The sequence below is a fragment of the Alexandromys fortis genome, unplaced genomic scaffold, assembly GCF_014885135.2.
Source record: "Alexandromys fortis isolate MF-2015 unplaced genomic scaffold, M_Fortis_MF-2015_v1.1 scaffold_179, whole genome shotgun sequence".
Taxonomy (NCBI): Eukaryota; Metazoa; Chordata; class Mammalia; order Rodentia; family Cricetidae; genus Alexandromys; species Alexandromys fortis.
The window spans coordinates 2165953-2177279 of NW_026068062.1; the positions used below are offsets into that span (position 1 = coordinate 2165953).

Genomic DNA, 11327 nt, shown 5'->3' on the forward strand with positions numbered 1-11327 from the left:
TTTGATACGAGCAGGTATAGAAAGCACACACTATAAAAATTTAGATGAATCTATGCTGTACATGAAAACATAACAGAAATGCTAGGATACAGAAATGTCTCAGGAAACACAGATGCTAAACATAATCTTTCAGGACCTAGAGTTCAGTTGTGAGTGTGATATATCAACTGAGAATATATTTTAAGCTAAGAAAGGAGTACTTCCTGAAAAGTATTCACAGCTTAAGAAAGCTAATGTTTGTCAAGGAAAAAAAGATAATATTCAAAAGCTGTATGTTGTTTATGCTGTTATCTATGCTTTTATGAAAATGCTATCAGTATATAATTTTATAAGATTTGGCAGTGTATACCAGAAGACAAGGGTAGGCATGAATCACAAGGGACAGCCAGATGATGTAATTGAAAATTCAAATAAATTCAGATGTACGTATTTTGATATTATCTTATCCCTAAAAATAAATTAAGGGAAGCTTCGCTATAGTACTATAGCTTTAGCGGTCTTTTGAGAATTTTGGAAATACACTTCCATGCACAATCACCTTCCTGCCAGACATTTATTTTAAGTGGTCTTTACGGCAGCACATTGACAAATCAGTTCTTATGAAAACAGTCCTCCAGCTGTAAACCCGCCTATTACCCCCTCCCCAAGCTCTCCATTCTCTCTCCCAGAAGTTCTGAGAGGTTCTCTCAGCAGCCTGGTAGGGTAGACTGACTATGGCGTCTGAGTATTGACTCTGCAAATATGAACACTGAGGCTAGGAACCATGGATGCTGAGCTCTGTCTAGAAATGTTAGACAAATGTTCTTAATCCAAACAAACAGACAGACAAGCAAAAAACTAACAAACAAACAAAAAAAACAAAAAAACAAAAAAAAAACCCACACCTTAACTTTTGATCTGTCAACTGTTTCTTCTGAGACAAGCCTGGGAGTGTCACAATTCTCAAGGATGTCACAAGCAAATTGAAATTTCAGCAAAGGTATTCTTTTAATTGATGTATTTTATAACTCTTCTGTTATTTGATATAACTTGATTTAGCTAAGTTCCGTTTCTCAAGAAAATAATACATCTACATTATTTCTATTGGGCTATCGCCCAGGCAGATGCAATAGATAGTAAGCTACCTCAGAACATCACCACGGGGGTTATGTACTAATGAACTTTCTGGCATTCACACTGTGCAAAAAGAAAGAAGGCTGAGGGTACAATCATCAGGAGGAAGCTGGTTTTCTAATAGAAAATAAACTCCCGAAATACATTTATATTGGTTAATTTAATAACTTATTAATGAGGCAGTATTACCCAGTGGCAATCTGTACACGATAAAGATATAAATACAATGAAATATGTGCATTATGTATTATTAAAGGGTGTAAATATTAATAACAAGGGTTCCTACATCTTCCAATCTCTGCAATGTAATATTGTCTTCAGATGAGGTTTTCTTGCTCATTTTAAACTAAGCATGGAGTTAAGGAAACGAGGGAAAGAGAATTAAAATATCTACGAATAACAAAACACAAGGGACACACACTCCATCTGCCTCCGGTTTATGTTCCCACCATCAATAAACACAGTTCACACTCAGAAATATGTCTTCAAGCCAGAGACAGAGTACCCCAAAAGCTTTGTGGTTGATTTTCCTCCTCACAAGAAAACATCATCTTAATAAAATGAAGCTTCTCATCCTACCTCAATTTTCTCTTTAATGCAGGAAGTTAAGGACTTTAATCCAACTGTCACTATGCAGCGTCTCCTGCACTTGCCTTTTGACCATTAAATTCATCCTCACACCCAAGTTGAAAACAATTGAGCTTTCTCAAATCTTGGAATTTCTGATATTACTAGTAACCTCTTAACCCTTAATTTTGTCTTTTAGCTCTTTCCTCCAAAATCTTACTCTTTGAAAAAAATCTAAATATAAACTGAATATATCTAAGTGACCAATACACCCCGGAGACCTACAGCTGCATCAGTATTTGTGTGTGTGTCCTTTAGAAAGAATCACAGAATCAACTGAGCATGCCCAGTTCCTTGGTACTTATCCTGTACCTCCCCATCATTCTGATAGAGATGATGAGGAGGGGCTAGAGCAAGACAGACATCAAACCCGTTTATTCTGAATCTTAAATTATGAGTTTTATCGTCAATATTTTGGTTACATTGTTACACAAAGGACACACTGACATCCACTTTGAGGTCTCAACTTTGATTGCTTTGGGATTAGTGACATTTCCTTGGCACATACATACTGCACCAGTTCTCTCGGCTGCAACTGAATAGTGGTGTTGCACCAGATGCCAAATCAAGCAGGGTTGGAAAAACCACTGATGGGTTACAGCAGTCAGTACCTTCAACTGCTGTGACTTGCAGTCCAGGTGGCTTCTGGCCAGGTGTTCATCCACAGAGCGTCAAACATCCCTCAACTCGACAGGTCGAAGGAAGATCTCCAGGAAGAGGTGCTGGTCCTCTTTCTTTGAAGCATTTGGTCATTGTGTGGTCACTCAGAGGCAGATCTAAGTCACCACTGAGACACATCAAGCAGGAAAGCAATGAGGGGTTTGGCCACCTCAGCTCCACTTTTAAGGGATTCATGACCAACGAGGAATGCCAGGCTCTTAAAGGATCCCAGGGTATAAATTAAAATAATTAAAATAAAATAAAATCCAGGTTGCAAGTTTGAAGATACTTTTGAGAGAGACTCCAGGGAAGAATATGCAGAATGGTCTATTTGCTGTTCTTACTTGGAAAGAAGGACTTCTTTTTCTTTCTTTCTTTTTTTTTTCCTGGTTTCCTCACATTCAAAAATAAAGTATACAGATTTTATTTTGTCTTGTTTGAGCTCATACAAGTACTGAACATAAGTTTTGGTTTTTTGTTTTTAGTTTTTGTTTTTCTCTCTCCAGGACCCCAGCATGAAAAACTAAGTAGGTTTGAGGAGAAAAACCCGACGAAGGAAAAGAAAGCTTCCAGAGGAAAAAAAGAAAACTACTGACGACAGAAAAGAAAAGTTGCAGTCCAATCGTGCAAAATTTGCTTCTGAGGATAAAGCACTTTTGACAAGTCCCCAATGCCCAGTTCCCTCCCAGTCCTCCCAAACCCCAGGGGTTAGCTACAGAATGAAAATGAAGCCATTCTTTTTCTTAAGGCTATACACACACAGAGAACACAGGTCAAGGACTGTCTGGTAGGTGGTTCTTTGTTGGGCTCTTGTTTTTAAGCCCTGACTGCAGCGTGCAATCCATCTGAGGGTCAGCAGCATCTATGTCATCAGGACAAGGATACAACGTACAAACAATAGAAGGGAAGTCAATGGTTCCAACAATAAAATCCGATATCGACTTTACAATCACAGGTACAAATTGCTCAAATCGATAATTTCATTTCTCCTTAAGACCTTGTCGTCTAAAACTAATTAGAGGCCAGGTTCCCGAGGAATTGTCAATAGTCAGAGAAAATACTGGAGCTTTAGAAGAAAATCATCCTTCAACGGCAACAATCTGATGGAGGTCAGCCCAAGCCTTCCTACTCAGACAAGTTCAAGGTGTTACAGAGGACAGATCCCTGGGTCCAGATCAAAACCTTCCCACCATCAGGACGGCTCCATGTCTATAGAGGAAAAACCAAGAAGCCCGAGAATGTGGAGTACTTCCAACCTCCCATGAGGTTTCCTCTCTCCAGTTTGAGATGAACTTTGTCTTCTCTTTCCATAAGCAACAGAACACCATTGCTGGCTGCTTCCCTGGTAACATCCTGGTCTCCTGCGAAGGCGGAGATCACTGGGTAGCCATTCTGCATCAAACTGACCTATCAAGGCAGAGAGGAAGGCTCAGCGGATCAGAAATCACCTCTGTCCCACATCCTGTTCTCTTCCTCCCCTACAGACTGTCACCCCCATCTAACTTTTGGAGCCCACACATGTGGAACCAGAGAGGATTTCCAGATGGCTCAGAGGCCAACCCCTCATTTACTAAGCTTTCGAAGGCTCGACTTACAAACCTACCCACCTGGATGGTTTGTCTATTGTACACTTTGACCACGTGGAAGCTGAAGCTGTAGATCCCCTTGCGTGGTGCTACGAATATACTGGAGGCAAGGTCGAAGTGGTTGCCGATGTTTACTAAAACCTGAAACAGATGAGGGAACAGCATACTGAGGTACCCACACAGCATGCCCTTAGGAGGCTTGCATTTCCTCCATGCTTTCAGGTAACCACCAATGTTAGCTGCCTTATTGATACTGAGAATAGGCCCCACTAATTCCAGATTGTTACTCAAACAATGCAAGCAGCAGAGAGTACCCAAATCAAAAAAAAAAAAAAAAATTCAATGTCAGAAATGTATTCCAAAGGTATTCTCATAGTTTCTAATTAATAAAAAACTTTGGAAGTATATTTTAATTATACATTCAAATAGTATACGCAAATTTGTGTGATGATACACAGGGTATGGAGAGAGATGGGAGACAGTAAAACTAAGAAGAGACCTGAAAATTCAACCGATTTTTTTTAAGAAGAGGGGTCATAGGGAGTTCAACATGATGCTCTGTTTAATACTTAACACTTCATCCAGAATGGAAAGAGAAAAGTGGATGTAACAGCAAACCATTCCATGAGCTCACCTGAGTAGGATTAAGAGAGATAGATCTATGTGATGTGATGTGTGTGTGTGTGTGTGTGTGTGTGTGTGTGTGTGTGATTTATCTATGTCTAGGGTCTTCCAAACTCTAGCAGTATACACTAGGTGCTTCATAAGTAGTGTTGGGTGATGAGTTCTGTCAACAAACACTGGCTGCCCTGTTCGAATCCATGCTTCTCTAAGCAGTGCTTGCTCTCCTGGCTGAGCGTTAAAAAAAAAAAAAAGCTTGAACGAACACAGAGAACTAAACAGGTAACATGGACACTCCTAGTCCAAACTGAGGAAAATCCATAGCAGGTAAGACTGAGAACACAGTTAGCTACTAGCAGAGGAACGGTGGCCCTGAAGGCAGTTTTCCTCAAACAAAAACAAGATTTGCTGGTTTCTCATAGTAGAATGTGAAGAGAGAGAATGGAGCTCCCCCACTTCACTCTCCTCCTGCTCAAAATGGAATCTGGCTACTTTGTCTACATCCTGTTCCTGTATCTCCTCCTCCTGCAAAACTCCAGCTCCATTAAAATAATTAAATGGCCCACTGGTGTTTTATGTTTACAACACAAACAGCTAGCCACACCAGAACCCTGGACTGTCCACACACCTCCCCCCCCCATCAGAAAGCAAAGATCCACTGCCTTGGCTGTTCGTTACTTGTCCAAATGGCATAGTCCACACAAACTCCCAGAGCAAAGTGAACTGCTGCCAAGTACCGCTGCCACCACCGACGTGGCTTGGGGAAGTCTGCATCTTCACCACGCTGTGAGGACCACCTCAGCCCACTCCAGAGCAGGTGTCACACAGGCACACACACACACACTCTGCTTCATTGTTGAAGACAAAGCGCCTCTGGTGTCTGTGCTCCCTGTTTCCCAAGGTGCTTCGCTGGAGAATGAAGCGCTCCCTTTGAGCTTCTAGCACTCTTCCCTCCAGCTCAGCCCCTCAGTGTGGATTTAAACTTTGGCAATATGTCAATTGAAGGCTTTATGTGGATGAAAAGACACCCAGCCAGGCCTCTAGCAGAGGACCTCTCTCACTTACCATCTCCTTTATTTGCAATAGGAACCAGGCAAAACTAATCCCTCCGCTAAAAACAGGATCCCTGTTGACGATTTGACCCTGTATCAGAATTTCCCTGACAACTCCACAAATCAGTGGATCTGAAAAGACCGAAGGACATTGTAATTGGAAATAATAAAAGCGAAATAATACTGTATAAAGAAGATTATGGATTGTATTTATGCTTGAATCATGCTGTATTGTTTGGAAATAATGAAAGGAAATCTGACTTTTGTATTTAAACAACTTCCTTAAACCCTCAACTGCATGGCTTTGAAAATGAAAATAAGAGCATGAAAAGAGACCAGGTGTGTGCGTTGGCTATTAACGGGTTAGGAAACTCTTTTCTGGACAGAGGGAAAACCAGCAGATAGTAGCTCCATCTGTGTCCAATGATGGTTCAGGACTCCATTTTACACAAAGCCCTTTGGCAAGAGCATTAGCTGGCTAGAAACGTATGAAAGCCACTTTCATCTTTTCAATTTCTGACGACGAATCGGAATCACAAGGGAAGAGCACCACACAGGTCACCACCCAGAGAAACATTTACCAAGCCTTCTTTTCTTGGCCCAGAGGCCAGAAATTAAGTGGCTTAAAGCCACGTAAGTCATGCGCCGTTGTCTTGTTAAATTTATACTCATGCTATGCCTGTATATTTGAATACACAGTATGCACACCGTGCAAAAGTTTATTTCCTGTCTATAGTACATACATAGCCACTTTATTTTTGTATATAAGCAGAGAACAATGTTTGCTGTCTTCCCCATTTTTCCCACTTTTTTTTGGTGTTGTTGAAAATTAACATCTTGTCACTGGATCCCACAAAATAAGCAGTAGGTTCACCCTTTGTCAGACTCCCTTTTAAATGAGAAACTCTCTTACATGTACCATCTTTAAGGGAATCCCCTCTTCCCAGGTGTCTGAAGATTGCTCACCCTAAACACTCACTGCCTTGCCCTCAGCAAAAGGGAAGATGCACTATGTTTTCTTTCAGGAAAATGTATTTCACATCTCAGCTTTACCAGACCCTTGGAAAGCCCGGGGATCGTTACAGCTCTCTCAGTAATCCTTGCCAAGAGAACTGGTGTGTAAAAACAAACTCTACAATGTGTTCAAGAGGGACTCCAGTAAAGCATAGTAGTAAAAGGAGCAACAAGGTAAGGGCAAGGCAGAGGAGGGAAACCAGTTTGGCTGGCATTACTCTTGGAGATGCAGGGAGCCCTAGCTAGCTGGGCACAAGGGTCGGTCCTTCACTCATATGCAGGTAAGCATGTTAGTTGCTAACCTGGTCGAAGTAGATGGTCATGGTACGGTTGCTCATCTCAGACGGCTCATGATTGGTGCTCCTAGTTGCGGAGAAGGCCACCTTGGCACTGCCTGAGCGCACAGAAATGCCCAAGGAAGAGGTGACGGCGCCGTCCCCCGATGGACTGGAGTCGCACACCACCAGGCACTTGCCCTCAAGCACGATGGGCTCTGTGTCGTTCTGAGCTGTCACCGGGCAGCAGGCGGGTAGCAGCAGCAACAGCAGGGCCAGCGCCGCCCCCAAACTGGTGCCAAAATTGGCTGGCTGGCGCAGCGCCCCCCGGCGCCCGGGCATGCTCAGCGGTGGCCCTCGGAGGCCCCGGCCAGGCGCGGGCATCTGGGCTGGGGGGGCGCCCCGAGGACGTCAAGGCCCGCAAAATCCGGAGGAGTGCTCGAGTGCACACAGGAGCACGCAGGACCGGAGTGGGAGTCTTCTCCTGGCTGGGTCGCCGGCTCAGGTGGTCAAGGCCAAAGGGTTCTCAGAAGGAAGGCACCAGCGGACCTGTCAGGGCAAAAAACCGGAATCCTTAGGTAGGAATGTATGTAGGGGGCAAGTACCTGGTACTCTCCAGTCCCTTCGGGGTGATCATTCCCTTGGTCCTCCAAAGCTATCCCCATCCCAGATGTGGCATAACGGATACGAGAAAGCTCTGGCGCACCAATCAGCCCACCCAAACAGATTCCTGAAAGATGCGCGGAGTCTGCGGTTCTGGGGTTCTGGGCTGCGATTCTGTAGGACCTTGTAAAAAGGGTTGGGGACCTCTAAGATAGCATCATCACCGTCGCCCCCTGCCTACTCATCCCAACACAACTGGCGGAAATGAATGTAGTCAAAGTAAAAAGCAAAAATGATGCTTCATCATCTTCTTTTCAGTGGCTTTCTGAACAGCCACAAGGAGAAAATCTTCCTCTCCCTGCCTCCCCCCCCCCTTTCCTCTATTTTTCTATCCAGGAAGAAATTTTCAAACACTCCTTAACGTATAAAAAGAGTCCGCCCCCACCCCCCGAAAGAGAAAAAAAAAAACTCCAGAAAACTCCTTGGGTGGATGAGATTAAAAAGAAAAAGGAAAGGACAGAAACAGAGAAAGGCGGGATGGGGGCGGGTGAGGAGCGAAATTCTAACACCCACTTCCAATGTCCCTGCAGTCACTGGCAAGCCCCCTAGGAGAGCCTTGTAGAGTCTTTTTTTTTTTTTTTTTCCTGGCAAAAACAACAGCCTATTCTAGCACCAGAACCCCCGAATTTTCCTCATTTGCAGGCTCTTGTCCCTGGACCCCACTCCCTTTCTTCAGTACCTTTCTGCTAACTTACGCGGCTTGGCACTTTAAGCCGTCCCCTCTTCTTCAGCTAAACCAGAGAGGCCATTCCAATACCCAGCCCAGGAACACAAACAGAAAGAACCCTCCCCTCGCCGCCCACGCTCTCCGAGCAACTCTTCCAGTGTTCTTTCTAAGAAAAGAGAAGTTGGGTTTCAATAAATATCCCGTCTGCAGCTCCTACACAAAGGATAGCGGACCACCTCCCACCCCCTACTCCGCCGCCAACGCTCCTCTCTTCTCTCTTGAACCCCCAGCACTAACATTACTCAAGGTTCTGGTAAAGCACTACAAAAAGGCAACTAGCGAGCAGATCCCGGAGCTCAGGGATGGGGTGGGTTACCTGGAACATCCATGATGGGAGAGCACCGAGGTCCGCGAAGTAGTTCTGCTTAGAGAAAATGAGGCAAGGGGGAGCTAGCGGGCGGAGGACACCTCGGAGCACGACCCTTCTCCCAGAGCTTGGCCAATAACCGGGCCGCCCCGCCCTGCCGCCTCTCCTCGCAGTCAGCTCCGGCTGGGCAAGCGCACCACGCCCCGGCCCCACGCGCCCAGGGAGCCCCACACAGCGCGACGCTCCCCGCTGCTCCCCGCTGCTCCCCACACCGCCCTGTTTGGAACCCACACGCTTCCCGCTCTGCAGAGCCGCGCCGAGCCCAGGAACCGCACCACCGCGCGCAGCCTGCCTTCTCCGAGTCCCAAGTGCTCCAGCAGCCCGTGCGCACTCCGCGCACCTCATTAACAAGATCCCCGAGTCCTGCTTTCCCCCAAACCCAGACTCCAGAGAGCAAAGTCCGGAGCGCCCCACTTCTTTAGTCCTAGAACCCACAGCCCCTTCCTCGCACTTCCTCCTCGTACCTGGCCAATCCCGCGTCCGGCTCTCACCTAGACACCCAGCGCAGTCTTCCTAGGTGCCTTCTTAAAACTAGGTGTCCTAGGAAGCACCAGATGTGTTTCTTCTTCCAGATCCCTTTTCTTTTCCAAAGTCCTTCCAAGTGTTAATCTTGATCGGAGTGGCCACTTTCATAATTAAAGGGGGTGGGGGAGGGCACTTAAAAAAATAAGAAGGAAAAAAAGGAAAGTATTGTTTTTGTAAAGGGAGGAGAGAGCTTGGTAATTTAATGGTTTTCGAACTGCAATTCCAGAATCTCCCGTTTGTGAAACGTCAGCTTTTGGCAGAGATTTAAAGGCTTATGTGTCTGCTTTTCTGAACCCCGGGGCTTGTGGAGCGCGATGCCAAGGCGCGTCTTTATTAAAACGCAGTCTCTGGGCTGTGAAGACCCGGGGAGACTCGCGGGGTTCGGAGCTGCGCCTGGAGAGAGGCGAGATGCGCAAGCACGGACGAGGGGCGCCATCTACGGGCGCTGGAGCCTTCTGGCCACGTACTGCAAAGGAACCTACTGAGTGTGCGGGAGTACACAGGGACCAAGGTGAGGTTTGTTGGCTGTTTTCCTTCACCCCAGCCCCTAAAGCAGCCCCGGAGCCTGGAGAAATGCTACAAGCTTGTCTTTAAATATTTTTTCGCCTCGTAATTTACAGTAAGTAGTCATGCTTGTGTTTTCAGCTCTTTACCCCTCTAACGTGTAACTCTGCCACGAAGATGTATGCTGAAGTGGGTTATCATGGGCTATTATGGCCCTCAAAAATATTTGCAAAAATCTTTGGGCTGGGACATACATATTGCCACTGCACAAAGGCCAGGCGACTTTTAAATGTGGACTCTATAATCTGACTTTTCGAAAGCATCGTTACAAATATCTTTGCTCTGTCTTGGATAGTATGCCTTTCTGTCAGACGATTGGGGTGGGGGATTCCAAGTCAGTCCATGTAGTTCATTAGAGCATAGCATGTGCCGGTTTTTCTCCCTCCCGACATCGCCACACCTGTCTCTCCTCCCTTTGAAGATTTCTGTCGTTCTGCTTCTGCCCCATGAGACCTATCTTCTCAGATAGGTGATTCTTAAGACTCGTGTTTTTGGCTCATTCTGGAATGGAAGACCTATGCACTGAAGATACGGTGCCTGTCCAATCGGCACAATAAAAAAGGAGGGGGCCCAAATGAAACCCACAGCATACGTTTAGCTGAGGGCAAAGGTTTGCCATGGGTCATGGGTTCAGGCTACTGATTGAAAAAACCTCAGAGACAAATGTAGCCTGCTTAACACACATGCAGAACACTACAGACTATAAAATAATTCCGAATTCCTTCAGCCCTACACTTCATCGGAAATTGTAACTTGCAAGTGCATGCTCTGCATTGCCAGGAAGCCTGCGAAGGGCGCAGCAGCCCTGTTTTCCTAGCATATTTGTGAGTTTAACTCAGCATAAATAGTGCAATCTTACTTTAGAGCTGTTTTACTCTGATATTGTCTGAATTTGGTTGACTCTGCCATAGAAGTACCATAGCGTTGTGCTATCGAGAAGACTGAATTGGATGCAAACCTGCCAACAAAGGATAAGAAAACAAAAGAAACCTGAGGCTGACTGAGAGCAAGAGCAGTGTGCTAATTTAGAAGAAAAAGCCTTGCACACATCTAAAAATCTTTAAATAACTGTTTAATTAAACAGCTTTCTTAAGAACCTTGAGACATTTCTTTTGGTTAATTTAGAAATATCCAAAAAATTTATCACTGCCTTCAAAACAAACAACAAAATAAAACTGACTAGAACAAAAGCACTTTAATGTGTGAATAAGCAGAACGTAAATACCGTACTAAGGTGAAGTTTCCATGCTGAACTAGGTTAGCGTATGAAAACCAGTATCCTTATGTAATGGAATGAAAGAACATGCTTAAATTTCATACTTCAATAAGTAAGTTAGACATTATGGAAATTATCAGATTGACAGAAAAGTGGATAATTTATTGATTATTGATTGGTAGCTCTACCTACAAGATCTGTGCTCAAGGGCCAAATTTTTAGCTTGTAAGCATGTATAGAAAGACACCTAAAGCACTGAGTTAAGAGGGAAAACTTTTACGTGTATTTCAATGGTTCCATATCCTGCCTTATATTTT

The 11327-nt window shown here is 44.8% G+C and overlaps 1 protein-coding gene across 5 annotated transcripts; it reads right to left on the minus strand.

The window, feature by feature from the left end:
* Positions 1-908: 908 nt before the first annotated feature.
* On the minus strand, positions 909-9561 carry Cbln2 (cerebellin 2 precursor). Of its 5 annotated transcripts, none has more exons than XM_050120306.1 (4): positions 9170-9561; positions 6976-7497; positions 4008-4127; positions 909-3807 (listed from the first exon to the last, which is right to left on the minus strand). In XM_050120306.1, the coding sequence occupies exons 2-4, from the start codon at positions 7330-7332 to the stop codon at positions 3610-3612; spliced, it is 675 nt and encodes a 224-aa protein (XP_049976263.1). In that variant the 5' UTR covers positions 7333-7497; positions 9170-9561; the 3' UTR covers positions 909-3609. The 5 variants fall into 5 exon arrangements, with proteins under 5 accessions (XP_049976263.1, XP_049976264.1, XP_049976266.1 ...); XM_050120307.1 differs by lacking the exon at positions 9170-9561 and adding an exon at positions 8655-8792; XM_050120309.1 differs by lacking the exon at positions 9170-9561 and adding an exon at positions 8307-8433.
* Between the last annotated feature and the right edge of the window lie 1766 nt (positions 9562-11327).